The sequence below is a fragment of the Maylandia zebra genome, linkage group LG23 (genome assembly GCF_041146795.1).
Source record: "Maylandia zebra isolate NMK-2024a linkage group LG23, Mzebra_GT3a, whole genome shotgun sequence".
Classification (NCBI taxonomy): Eukaryota; Metazoa; Chordata; class Actinopteri; order Cichliformes; family Cichlidae; genus Maylandia; species Maylandia zebra.
Genome location: NC_135188.1, coordinates 5,705,238 through 5,720,018, shown reverse-complemented (window position 1 = coordinate 5,720,018; position 14,781 = coordinate 5,705,238). Strand labels below are relative to the sequence as shown.

Here is a 14,781-nt window from a genome sequence, read left to right as displayed (position 1 = left end):
TTTTTTTTTTCTTTTTTTTTTTTTTTCCCTTTCGACATCTCTGGCTGACAGTTTTATTTATTGGGGTCCCTGTGGTTCAAGGAACTCATTTGCAGTCGTTCTTCCTTTGCACACTAAGCGAACTAAGGAAGGGAGATAAGGAGTGAGGGAGGAAGAGAGAGGCTGAGAGTCTAAGGACGGGTGAAGAGGGAGAGGGAGGGAAAGATAGAGAGTGCTGCCAGCACTGAGCTGACATTCATGAACAACTGAGCAGCTTTGTGCTGGGGAAAAGAGGATAGAGGATTGGAAGGCGGGACGGGCGGGGGAGGAGAAGGAGAAGCTGCGAGAGGAGGAAGTCACTCCTCCAGCCATATTCTGGTTCCAGTGCAGCTGCTCACCTGCCGGACAGCGAGGTGGAAAGGTATGGTTCAAAAACTGCTTATTAACCCTCCTATCGACCTAAATGTTTTGATCGCACCAGGACGCTATTGATAGTCTTTGGGTAGACACGCACCAGCTAAAGATGCAATGAAAGGCTCTCAAAAGAGAGAAGGAGAAAGAAAAAAAATCAATGACTTGCATCATCCCCAAATCCTAAAGGCAGAGGGGGTTGAATCTTCAAAGGCACCATTAGAAAGATAGGCATCTGTAACAGTACCTGATAAGAAACAGAGGGGGGTAAGTGGAGTAAAAAAGGAACAGCTGGCCATCATAGAATATGATCGGCTCCATGAAAGGAGAGATCAAAATGGCAAAGTCAAGACGATCGGGTTCCTGCAAAAGCCACTCCTTACAACTAGCCAGAAAAACTGAGCATATTCACCTCTTAGTCCCCAGCTATCAAGATCCGGTTTAAATCAGGCAAGCAACACCAAAGCAATCTTCACTTACTCGTTTCCCCCGCTGTTCACTTTCCTCTCACTCTCTTGAAAGCCATTTACACCAGCTGATTAATACAATTTAATCAGGATCCTGTTCTGGCAGAGAATGACTTCACAGCATTTTCTGTACCCGGTGAGACAAATTTGTGGATAGTTGGGAAAAACAACATCATACGAAGCAGCGGCAAATGAAAGAAGAAACAGCATCACATGTTTCTGAGATAAATGAAGTGGGTGTGGGGAAATTGAGAGATAGGTATAGAAATTCTGTGACAGATGGAGGAACGTTAACAGAAAGACGGTAAGTAATTGCAACGGTGATCGTGCAAAAATGATGCCTTTTTTTTTTTTAAAGACGTTTCTCATTTCCTCATTACGTTTTTGTAGGAAAGACTGAAATGACCTGGCTCTTTTGAACCCTGCACCTCTGCCAGCAGCACCATATCCCTAGTAGCACTGGCTTCATTAGTCTTGGTAGTGGCTATCGAATGTGATATACATGGCCTCCATCCTCCCACACAGTAGCCCCACTAGTCACGATGCCTGCTACTTGAATCACAAAAGCACTGTATCGCCAGGGAATGGAAAACAATGACGGTCACGACTCCAAAATGGAGAAGTAAGTCTCCCCTGGTCGCTCAGTGAGGAAACATACAAAGAGAAACATTAAAAATGGATGTTGGCACATGCGCACACCCACAGAAACACATGCATCGAGATGAATATACATAATAGGACAATGAAATTCCCTGCAAATCCAGCTCCCTTTTGACTGCCCCACAACACACCTTGATTCCCTCCACCCATCCCAGCACTTCCCCTCCCACTATGCATTTTAAGCATCACAAAGGGGATTACACAGGTGCAAAAATACTGCATGATCAGCCTATTAATGCAATTTTCAAGGCCAGGATTTACATGAGCAGGGACTGAAAAGGCCTTTAGATCAGCATTGTTTTTTTATTCCATGCACGATTTGATTTACACATTCAGCAACAAAATTAATTTCTGTAGCTTTCATTTTAGGTTACAATAAAGGAAATTTCCATTCTAAAGAGCAAAGATTCTGTCTCTTAAGCTGCATGCATATAAAAAGCCTTAATCTCAATAGTAGTGAGAAGGACAGAGAGCGCTGGGGGATGTAAAAGGGGAGGAAACCCTTCATATTGACCAACAGGCAGACTTGGTCATTCTTCAATTCCTTGCGCTCCCAAATCCTCAATACAGTTACTCTCCAATGATTTCCAGTATTATCAATCCTACTGATTAACTGACATCAATATAAGGTGATGTGCAGGGCGCAGGACTGCAAAGAGAAACATATTGACCATTTGCATTGAGCTGTTTTACAAACAATTGTGTACATAGACACACACAGGTCCAAAGTTTATTTGTCTTTTTAAAAAAAAAAAAAAAAAAAAAAAAAGCACTACTTCTTAAATCCTCCTTTTCTAGTAGCACCTCTCCTCTTATCTCCATTTTTCTTCTATCATCTCATCTTCCCTGTAATCTCTCAACCATGTTAGCCTTCCTGCCCACTGTCCCCAACCAATAGCACTTAACTACACAAACACTAATACACATTACTGACTGACTTGTGCAAAGCTCCCCCTTTCTTTTCTCCTCCACCTGTCAGGCCCACTGTGGCAACCCCTGAGGGAGGGATAGCAGAGGAAATAAGGAAAGGGTGACCCTGAGGTGACTCCCCACAGATTGTTAGAGCCTGTTAAGTTTGCGTCTGTCTGCTTGTAGACACAAAGACAAAACCGTGCCGTATCCCGGCCAGAGGAAGAGGAGGAATAAGTGAGGGGGAGGAGGTAGTGCATGAGGACAGGAGGTGCTTGTCGCTGGGAGCGAGAAAAGTAGAGCAGATATGTAACAGCGTATTCTCCTGGGACACGTGGAATGGCAACACAGCCTCCTCCTGAAGCAGTCTGTGTTAGTGTTCAAGGCAAAATTTGTCAATCTGAAGCCTGCTGAGCCTCGCTCCAGCTGGGTTGCGCATCGATTTTAAAAACCAGTATGCACCACTGTAGCTGCACTTAACAGGATTTTGGAGTTTGAAGCCTATTAGGCCCTTCTTTACCCCCCCACCTCAGTACTACCACTAAAGGAACTAGTCATCCTAGGATGTGTCTGTCCCACAGGAACTGCTCCTTTAGAGCTTTCAATTTTTGAGAGGGGTTGAAAAGTAGGTGGGCACAGTCCTGAAAATTTTCTGAGCTTAACGCAAACTTGGCTAAATTCAAAAACAAGCCACTTAAAAGCTGATCTCTCAAACATCACCATCAGCAATCTAAAAATTCACCTTACAGAACAAACAGCAACAACTACCTTGGCTTGCTCCAATGAGGTCACCGTTTTGGTGTCACCGATCCATAGTTACATAACTTATATTGTTTTGGAACACTCAGAATTGACATTCTGAAGCTTACACAAAATTATTATGTCACTTCCAAGAGTCCGATGGAGCCCAAACGGCACTGGAAGGACTGATTAGGGAGAAGGTTTGAGTAAACGATTGTCCTACCTTGTGCCTAACATGACTTTTTGAAGTGGAAAGGTGACTAATCATTGTCTTATGTTTGTCAGCTGAGCCGGTGTGGTGTTCATGCTTTAGGATGGGAACAAAGAGGTGGCTGCATAGGGGGGGGAAGGGCATTGGGGGTGGGGGTAGGGATGGTAAGGGTGACGTCTGGTTGGCTTTATTCTACCGTCAATGTGCATCAATGAGCAAATAGTCCCTGTGTGTTAAATGGCCACATAATCAAATTCTAAAATAGATCAAGAGCTGATGTTACTGCCTAAATGTGACTAGAAATGGTAAATATTGCTTTCACTACTTGTCATAGAAATATACATTTATTTTACAACTAGGCTCAGACAGTTTCTCATTCTCTCATCATGACCATAAATCCTCTTAAATATATCCTTTCAATTTGGTGTGTGTATGTGTGTGTTCCCATGTATGACTGCAAATATAAGCTGTACACACAGCCGCTATTTAGCAGACAGAATGAGAAAAGAGTAGTGAGTAGTGCAGGCAACTGTATTTTGATGGGCTGTCAGGAAGCAGTGGCTTAAATCAGCTTAGATGTCATGCAAAAAAAAGTCTAGGAGGATGCCAGAGGAGGAATTAAGGCAGCTATGATTGTCCTTGCTAAAGAAGTCAGCCATCACGGTCAAAGTGAGGCAGCTCGCCGGACTTGCAAACCACAGCACATTTAAATTATAGATCCCTAGGAGAGCTGCTAAGCAGAAACAAGAGAGGGAGGTGAAACATAGGAGATTGGAAAAAAATAGCATTTTAATCATTGCTGGGTAAGAACTTCCATTAAATGCCCCCCACCCCAAACTCATGCCACAAGAGACTGAAACAGCCCTTGGAAGCTGGCATGCGCTGCATGATTTGTTGACTAACAACCTGGTAGCTGAAGACTTCTTCATAATCCCGATAAAGGAGAAGACATACGGTGATCTGCTCAGTGCAGCTCGGAATCCAATCTGGAAATAAGACCTTGCATGACCAAAATATTTGAAGGGGTGATGGCTTATTAGGGGTCCAGGGGTTAACAACCAACTCTTGTATGCCTTTTTCTAAGAACTAACCCATACCTCCCTCAGGCTATTTTTGGTTGCATGGGCATATCAGTTATCCTGTCAGACACTTTTAAGGGCTAAGTGCATTGATTGATTTTTGATAGCCCCAGAGTTAGAGAGGAGATAGGAAATGAGGCAAAGCTTTTGTGTTCCTATTTTTCTAATCTTACAAAGATCTGTAATCTCTCCGCAATCTATATCATTCCATTTCGTTTCATGAATTATAAAGAAGAATCAATTTCTGTGGATATAAACACACTAAAGCAGCTTTACGCCTTTTTTGTGTTTTACTGTGACATCAATCTCCTGTTACCCATTATTCGTTCCGTACCCCGGCGTCAGATGACCATTTACAGTGAAATAAACATGTTTGCAAAAGTGGTGTATGTGGTAACGTGTGGTAAGCATTTCGTGAGAAAAACGCAAGCACTTGACTCATAACGAATCTAAGTATAATAAGGTTACGTGGACAGGGAGATACACAGGAAGACAGGCAGAGTGAGAGATCGGTTCCTCTGGGTCGGCGGTTGAATTATCATCTGCCTCTAGTGAAAATGACAGTCACTCTTGGCTACCCAGCAAAGGCGTACCACATGATGGGCAAAGCTTGCTTCCAGCCTACTTACAGTGTGACATACACACACACATCCAGTAACAGACACGCACACATCCACTTACACACACCTACACACATGCAGTCATCTGCTGTCAGTGCTACGAGATGCATGCTGAGTTCTCTCTGTCACACACGCACACACACCAAGGCTAGGATTTCCACCATAAAATTATCAGCAGGGCAAGAAGCCATACTGAACCACACTCTGCTATCACTGAGCAGCCCACATTATCGGATAATTATTCCACTAAACAGCGTCGGGCAAATTCTTCAGGATGTAACCGCTGTTAAGAGTTCAGTTAACTCCTTACATCAGTGTTATTGTTTCACCGTCTTGTACCGTTCTGACATCAGACAGTAGTGCATCAGTGATACACTTACGTACATCTCAGTGTTGCCCAACTGTACAAAAGGAAGTGGATCTGAGTCAGTCAGTCAGCTGCAAAGTGTGTCATACGTCACACTGTTGTCTGCGAGCGCTCAGCCTTATCGCCTCTCTTCTCGCTCGGTTTCTCTCTGTGGCCGGCACGGAGTCTTTTTTAAACTTCACACTCACTATTGATCATTTTGGTGAGTCATGCCGCTCTGACTCAAATACATACTGTACTTAAGCAGGCCCACAGAACTGTTTCACTGCAAGCACAGGGTGTAGGCCTCGCTTGGCCTGTGCATGCACACTAGGCTTCCAGGAACCATGTGCTAATACTGAGTGAGAAGACTGTCATCTGATGATCCAGCACTCTGTTTATGAGTGAGTGAGACTACAATCAGTCTCCATGCAGCCACAGCACACTTCCTGGAAACTCGCCTTGTGCGCTCGTGTATATGTGCCTGTCAGTCAAGACCGTGAAATACAGAAGGAGCGGAGAGAGATTATAGATACAGGCGTAAACAGAAAGATGGAAGTAAGTGCTGGCCCTCTCAACAGCACATAAGTTCTTCTTGAGTGGTGTTCGCACTAGCTTCCTACAGGGCTGTGCATGCTTACACACACACACACACACACACACACACACACACACACACACACACACACACACACACACACACACACACACACACACACACACACACACACACACACACACACACACACACACACACACACACACACACACACACACACACACACACACACACGTTACTAGGATACAGGAGGGTGTTGTTGCTTATTATGTTCTAGCAGCTCACACTGGTTGTCTAGCTTGGCTTGGCTTGTTTAAGAGGCTGAGATTAGACAAGCAAAGAGGCTTGCGCAGCCGGCTCATCTCTGCCATATCTGGGTGTTGCTCTGTGCTTAACTGAAGCTTCCACCTTCTTTAGCCGTAATGCAAATATGCACACAAAAAATTTGGAGCTCAGTTTAAGTTGCAGGATTCCAACTTTGCTTTATCAGCCTTGATTTAGGCTCATCGGACACACACATGCACAGGCACACATAGATCCTTACCTGAGTTTCTGTTAGGCTCTCCAAAGCTTGCATTACTGACTGTTCTGGTCTTGATGCTTGAGACTGCATGACAGAAATAAAATAAAAAATGTAATATGTGTAATTTTTTTTTTAAGTTCATTCTTTAGATTTGAACTCCAAACTAAAATAAATTCACAGCAAGCTGAATCCATACCATTAATCCTGCTTCAACTGTTGGCACAAGTGTTAACTTGCTCCCATCCGAGATGCCTAGATCCTGGAGTTTGCCTGAACTTAGTCGCCTGCAGGGATTGGGGAGAACAAGATAATTAGACTGTGCTGACAATATATTCTCTCTTCAGACATACAAACACCCTTCAGCCAGGGGGTGCAGATGGACATCAAAACTATTTTGGAAAAGAGCTGTGGGTGTAAAGCTCCACGAAAGAGAAGTATTGATTGCACTGTCATATTTCAATTTCGAGTATAGTGGAGCTTGACAAGTGCTTGCAGTGGATATTTGGCACCACTGGCACTTGCCTAAGTGGAGGTAAGAATTTTTTTTTTCTTGACAATATCAGTTGCACAAATGAGGAAGAAAAACTTCATGCTGAAACCAAAACCACAGCATATTAAATTTATAAATGAAAAGAATGGCAAGTACTAGTATCTCAGAGCCAAATGCTATGCAAGCATTCACACCCGTTTCTGCCCGTTTGCCTGCTTTATGTTAGTGAAGGATGTTTAGGGCAGTCTGGTCTGGAGGCATGACCCAAATCTTATGCCACGCAGCTGAACAAAGGCAGTCAGCCCCGACTTGCTGTAGGTCTACAGTTTAAGGCGCAGGAGGGGATTAAAAATGGAGTTTTCAGGTTTTAAAGGATGATGTGATTTATTGGGTGATTACAACGGGTGGGAGGAGATGGGGGCTGAAAACAATGCTGACTGTTCGCATGTACTAAAGCCCCCCCTTTCTTTTTTGCATAGCACCACCTGCACTATTGTGAGCTCGTTTAACCTGTGCCTGATTCATTTCATAGCTTCATAATGCTTCAGGTTCTGGTTCGTTTTGAATAATAAAGAGTTTATCTATTCTCTCACACATGCAGCTCTGCTTAAACAGCAGCGTTTTTCAAGCCCTCGCGAAACTGGCCGTCTGATACCTCACACAAACAAACTGCTGTTATTCTCCTGAATCTGCTGGCTATTGTCATGCAACTGCACGCTCACATTCACATCCAACCACAAGACATATCCACCTTCGGTTCAGTACCAAGTCACGCATGAATAATGCACACCTGTGCAGTAGCAGTATAAATACAGTCAAGGTTAGCACTTCTGTGTGACTTTATTCATTAATGTGTAACATGTTTGACTCACACAGCATTAGCAATTCAGTCATGCTTCAGTTTTTATAAGAAGGGGGGACGAATCAATGCAAGTCTGCAGATTGCATGTCAATACTGTTCCAGTGACTGGTGAGTCCCAGCCCATAATTCCAATATTGTCCACCCCCATGGTCAATAGTTTCCTTGAACGTATTGATCACCAAAGCGGGCATACCTTTGCCTCCCGTGAGCTTAACCAGTTAAAGTGCAGTTTGGAAAATATTACCTCAACCCAGGAGGGTGGGCGCACCTAAAGTCGGTTTGTGCACATTTTGAACTGCGGACTATCCTAGACATTACGGCTTATGATGTCAGCGTCTCAAGTACCGGTTGGCTCTTTAAGAAATAAGTATGCGTAATTATTGTCCCTATCCGAAAACACCACGTTTACTAAACACGTTTAACTGCAATGCATTTCTTTCGTGTTTACTCACGTTTCTTTGTGTAGCAGAGCGAGTCTCTCTTTTGGGACTTTGAGTCTTTGCGACAGTCTCCTCTTCAGTCCCTCCACGGTCTCCTCCAGTGGCAAGGAGAGCTCGAAGCGTGTGCCGGTGGTGGAGTGGATGTACAGATTCATGGAGGGTTCCGTCGGGACGGCCTCGCAGGACGAAGCCCCGCGACTGGTGCAGCTTCGGGCGCTGGGATGCTGGTCCATCCGATAACCTGTGCTCAGAGAAGGGGGGAGACAAGACGAGCAGAGCCGGGGAGTGAAAAGGGTGAAAAGAATAGTGAAGCAGATCCGTCGCTTCCACTACAGTCCCTTGATCTCCTTGCAAATCAAAGGCAGCATTCAGAGCTCTCTCTCTCTCTTTTTTTTTCCTTCCTCTTGGTGCCCCCTTTTTTTCCTCTCGCTGTCCGAGAGTCAGAATAAAACCCAGTCCGTCGTCTCTCCGGTCAATATCATGAGAATATCCCCCGAGGAAATTTAACTACACAAGCGTCGCGTTTCCCTTTGTGTGATCTTTGTCTTTGTTGCGCTTTCCAGCGTGCAAGCAAGTCTTTCGAAATGCTACATAGACGGGCAAATGCCACACAGAAACGCAAGTATGTTGTCAGCAAAAAATGGCACGGACGCTCATTTACGCAGGCAGTTACCTTTAAAAAACAAACAAACAACCAAACAAACAAAAAAAATGTCTGAGAAAGAAAAAAATGTATAACAACAAATTCCTCTCGGATGTTTTATGAGCTTTTTCGGGCTTTGGATGATGGGACACGCGATCCGGAGCTGCAAAGCCTCTTGCGGCTGTAGTAAAAGGCTCTCCGCTGCGCACTCATACCCACGGCAGCCCCACTGAAATATCGACAATGAACATTGTCACAAAGTATCCCACTTCCACCATCGATAAAGTACGCCCACAGCCCCCGAGGCCGTCCGACCAATCACAGGAGAGCTCCTTCAGGACGCCGATGACCTCAGCCAATAGGAAGATGAGCTCGACACCCACGTGGAGGCCAAGCGAGTTTAGGCCATTCATAATAAATTACAGCACAGTGCAAAATATGCAACAGTATCACAGTATACTCAAATAAAGGGCTACACCGAGGGCCGTGTGCCTCTACAGCTTACTGGAAGCTTTAAAGACAGTCCCCGTAAAAATGACTTGTTTTTTAAGTTAATCACGGCTGAATCATTCCTGAATTCTCGTTTCACGAGATACACCAATTATAGATAATATTTAGAGACAAATATGATGATGAGTGCACCATCTCTGGAAGTACCGCCTGTTTAAAGGGTCTCATCGTGTGGGAACTGTGCAACAGGCTGAAAATAGCGATCATCATTAATCCCAAAAACGCATTTTTTGAAGAGATGTTTGACAGCAGCACACAGTGTGAATATATAACTGATTGCTTAATTTAAGCATATGTAGCTCATCATCAACTTTCAACAACACCAACTTGGACGTGGCTATTTTTAAACCCTTGGCATAAAGACCAGATCCCTCTGCTCCAAGTTATCAGATGTACTGTAACGACATTAATAGTGCTGACGCCACCCTCTTTCCCCCTTGACCTCAGAAGCAAGCAGGAACCCTTCAAGTGATCGCGAATCTTACGCTAATCCACGCTGGACACGAGTAGGTTATTCTCGTCAGGTAAGCTGCAGTATATGCATGTAACACAGACTTCGGACTGCTGCTGCACGAGTTCTCAAGTCTGAGGTGACCAATAAGCGCCCTGAGAGCAATATCCCTGAGAGAAGTAACCAGAGCAACTCACAAAGAGAGACTGACTAAGAATATTTAAATGACCATAAAGCCTACACAGCGAGCTTACCTCTGCAGTTTCTTCAAACCTAAGTAGGCACTTTACCATAAAAAAAAACAAACATTAAAAATACTCGGTCGCCACCCAGTGGCAACGGAATCAGTTTTCACAATGAAAGCATGCAAACGATTCATAGTTTACCCCTGGCATATATATATAAATATAGGTATAAATAGGTTACATTTGGAACATGCAGTTTTTAAAACCTTATGCATTAAAGTATGGCAGCTTTTACTCGTATTGAGTACGACAGTCACCATAAAGCAACGTTTGATAAGATTTGTCGTTCTCCTTCTAATCTGAGATAATTACCAACGACTTGCTGTCTTCTACTAATTATAATTTACAGGAACAATGACATTCTGCAATCGTCAATAAACACGACATTAGGCTGTCCCTCAGAATTTACGCCCAATTGTCTCATACAAGCAGCTGACACGCTTCTATCGATCCGCAATTGACTCGTCTCTAATCAATTTCTCGCCAACACATAAAGCGCGTGTCAAACTTTACTAACACATCACCCGTAACATAACGTACAGATCAGTCGTAATAAAAAATAAAGTGAACTCACCAAGAACTGTGGCGAAAACTGTAAAGCTTCGCGGAAAAGTCTGCTGCGTTCCCGTCTCTTGCCCCAGTTTTGGCATGTAAAGTAAACCCACACAGCGACAAAACTCTGAGATAAATCCAGACACTTGAATATCCACAATAACGTCTCAGTAAATTCTCTGGTGGCCCCGTGCGCGTCGTTACGCTGCAGACCCGGGCTCGTCAGTCCTGGCCAATAATGGGAACAGTCAGGTCCCGAGATGCTTTCGTGTATAGTCAGATCACCGGTGTCTTACTTGGCGATAAGAGCGTAGTCGGAAAGGTGAGACTCCTCTTAACTGACGCTTCTCGGATATGGGTGGAGAGTAATGTTCTTCTTATGTCAGCATGTCATTTAAGGTGGCCTCGTTTCCCTGCTGCCACCAAGTCCAACTTGCTGTCGTCTGTGGGAAAGAATGCGTCTATAACGCAATTCTTAACCGATAAAGCTATCCAACTGTGTCAAGCACAGCGGCTCCCAGCAGCAGGAACGACTTTTAAAGGTAGCATACACCGACAGAGACACGAAACCCGGACAGCCACTGACCTACCACCTTAAAAAAAGAGTCAATGAAATTAAATCTTTGGCGATATTGGAGGTGTTGCCAACCTTTGACGACATAGAGAAAATGTCACCGGGCAACAGGTAAACACGATCCCTGGATACGACACACGTACGCCGATAAACAAACACCACTGGTCCCGTTTGAGGAATTAATGCCCTGCTGATAACCTAATGCGGATTCTTGAAGCGCACAATGTACAAAATGACTGTTTTATACAAGAATGTAGGAAGTTTATTCTACGGGCTGCTGCTCTTTGGAGCAGAGACACTAAGACGTAAAATCGGCTAAAGTGTAATAATAAACTAAGTGTATTCAAATTGGTAACTATCCATTTATCTAGTTGCTTTTTAACAACTATTGAAACTCATTATTCATAACTGCCTCTTTCATAATGGTATCTTATTAGGTTTTATAGGCTATTGTTGCTTGTAATTATTGGATCTAACTCTAAATCTATTGATATAATTTTACATAGGTAACTTAAAAAACATATTTAAAGTCTAGGTTGACTATGGCTTTTAAGATAAAGGAATTGAAGTCTGTTTGAAGTGAAAAAGAAGGAAGTAGACAAATTAGTTTTTAAGTACGTGTGTAAATTTACTTTCCACTAGTGGATGTTGATATTGGTAGATTAGGACAGTCTGCTTTAATATGTCTGCGCAGTGATTACGTCCCTATGGTTAGAACTGTGATAATGATCACAATGTGGTCCACCTCAAGGACAAGACATGTTTTGCAATGTTTCACTGACACGGAAAAAGGAAAAGAAGCGAAAAGAAAAAGCCTGACTCTGCCATCAGAAAATACCTAAATGCACCAATCTAGAACTGTCCTTCTTTTCTGCTTCAGGACCAGCACAGATTGTCTGTCTGATTACAGAGACACACTCCCACTGTGCAGGGGAGGCTGCGCCCCACCAGCATATTATCACAACGTCTGAGACCTGAATCATCATCGTGTGTGTGTGTGTGTGTGTGTGTGTGTGTGTGTGTGTGTGATAGAGATAGAAAAGGCTGTTGTGTTCAAAAGAAACACTGGTATTATCTCCGAGAGGCTACATGAGCAGACAAAGGGGCCTGTCTTTGCTTGGCCCCAACAGCTCCCTCTTCTTCCTTATCTGTCTCCATCTTGTTCTTTCTCTTTGGAAGATGCTGACTCAGTAGAGCAAAGTGAAAGGAGTTGGTTAAACTCCCTCACTAACTTGAAACACAACCCTTTGTTTGGGTCAAACGCTTCACTTTTCAGCTTGTTTTTACGCTGGACTTGATGGCAGCTGCACATTAATGGATCTGTTTGTACATGACTTTTGGTGAGAAGGAGCTAATGTGAGCTGATGTTTGTCACTGTGGCCGCTTGGGAGTTTAAGTCCTTCTTTCAGGCATGAGATGGCTCGGCTGTGCTCGTCAGCAGGTCTGGCTGTCAACACAGCTCAGGTGATACAGAACATTCTGACCTCTTTGCCCAAATTAGCCCTGGCAGTTGAGCTCACAATCTGACATGTTTGGTGACAAAGGTGCAGCTCTCTCTCCAATCTGGATCTTGGCTTTGTTTTATAAAATGGGAGGTGTTTTTTGTTCTTAAAAAAATTAAAGGGCATGTTTTGTTTTTCTTTAGTATCTAGAGCAGATCATTCGTTGAGTATGTCATTTATTTTGATCTGCATCAACTAGTGTAGTATCTTTCCTCATTCTATCTTTGCTAATGTGACAAATCACAATGTGATTAAGTGAAAAAAATGCATTAATGCACGAATTTATCATTGTGCAGCCTAAAAGCCAAATCTGTTACACTATATGCCGCATGTTGCATTACGATGCACATGGACAAGCCAGTGATGAAGGATACAGGAGCAACCCCCACATGTGGTCATCTCCGTGATAATGCATCACACGTACTTCTGGGAAGAGTTTATTGACAAGGGTGGAAGGCTGTGTGGGTGGGTCGTAAATATTTCACATCCAATATCAGATCTAGTGGGACAGAGCAGACCGTGTGCGATTGTATGTGTAGAAGTCAATGAGTCTGTGTGGGTCATGTGCAAGCCAAAACGCGCAAGTTGTTGTGTGAGAGAGTCAGCGTGTGGGACATGTGTGGGCGTGTGTGTGTCTGTGTGTGTGGGTGAGCAGCATTCTTATCCATCAAAGTCACCCGTGGGCCGCCCTCTGCCTTAGGAGAAAAATGAACCATGCCCAACGGACTCGGCCTGCTGCTGCTCTTCTCCTCCTGCCACCATTTCCTCCTGATTCACCCTAAGTGGCTGTGAGTTAGAAAGACACACCCCGCCACCCACCCCCATGCTACATTCGCAACAGTGGCACCGGAAGCTGACACATTCAGCGAGGATGCATGTAAACGTGCTGATTCAAATAGTGCTGGGAAGAATGTTACCGATAAGGAGTGTCTATGACTTATGGCTTAAAAATGTATGCCTAACTCATCCACTCGGAAGTACAAAAATTACAAAACAGATTAGTACAAATTATTTGATCCCCAGTGCCACAAATATTACATATGATCAGGGAGAAAAAATTAAAATTAAAGTATTTACATGTTATTCTTGATGAGGTGCATCTTTTGTCGAATAGAAGTGAGCAAAATTGCATAAGCACAATTGTTTGTCACTTACTGAACTGATGTAGAAAGTAAAGACGAGAAAATGTGTTTTCCTTTTTTCTTTTATCCATTCACTTGTAGGCTGCAGTTGTTCTTTACAGTGCAGTGCAGTCAGAAGTGAACATTTGAATCTGACCAAGGTTTTATAGTACAAACGAATACTAACAGTTCATACATTCACCCTGAACTGGATAAGTCTGACCCTGGACTTGTAGGGGGTGCAAGGACGTAAATGTACACGACTTCTTGTGGGAGAAAATTGTAATAACTGGATTTGTTTTTAATAGCTGCTTATAATCACTTACAAGCATTTTTGAGCTCTTCTAGTTGACGATATTCGACTCAAAGAGGGAATTAGCAAGAACACAGCTGCACGTCATCTGGAAGCCTGGAAGTTAGTCTGAACTTATCCACATGAAAGCCGTGAAGTGTAATATCACTTCATTGTTTCCTTTTAACTGGAAATTACAATCAATACAATATTTGTATACTCTGGGCCACAATAGGAACTTAGTAACCTTAGTAACCATAGCTCATAAGTTTGAGCGGTTTCTGTCACTGGCCCAGTGAGTGCATTGCACGCACAAATAACGACCTTTGTGGGTCAAAAGACGTGTTAGACCTATAAAAAAAACCAACAAAAAAAGAAGCCAAGTACTTTGATATGAGAGGTAATTTATAACATGTTAGGGTTCACAAGTTTCAGTATTATTTTTAACTAAATGCATTATATTGAAAAAAAAATGGATTCAGGTCAAGATACATTTGTGGGGTGGAATTTTTTGCAGTAATTAAAATGATAGTTTATCTGCAGAAAACACACTGAAATACACATTTCTAGTTGGACTTTGCTACAGATACTTTT

The 14,781-nt window shown here is 43.3% G+C and overlaps 1 protein-coding gene across 1 annotated transcript in view; it reads right to left on the bottom strand.

Moving 5' to 3' along the window:
• Positions 1-11,263, bottom strand: part of midn (midnolin) — a 28,588-nt gene extending 17,325 nt beyond the window's left edge. Inside the window, exons 1-4 of the mRNA XM_004554904.4 lie at positions 10,721-11,263; positions 8,310-8,538; positions 6,702-6,789; positions 6,527-6,589 (exon numbers count right to left, since the gene is read on the bottom strand). Of these exons, the coding sequence (XP_004554961.1) occupies positions 6,527-6,589; positions 6,702-6,789; positions 8,310-8,538; positions 10,721-10,796 (456 nt within the window). The 5' untranslated portion in view covers positions 10,797-11,263. The remainder of the gene's footprint in view (positions 1-6,526; positions 6,590-6,701; positions 6,790-8,309; positions 8,539-10,720) is intronic.
• Positions 11,264-14,781: the final 3,518 nt, after the last annotated feature.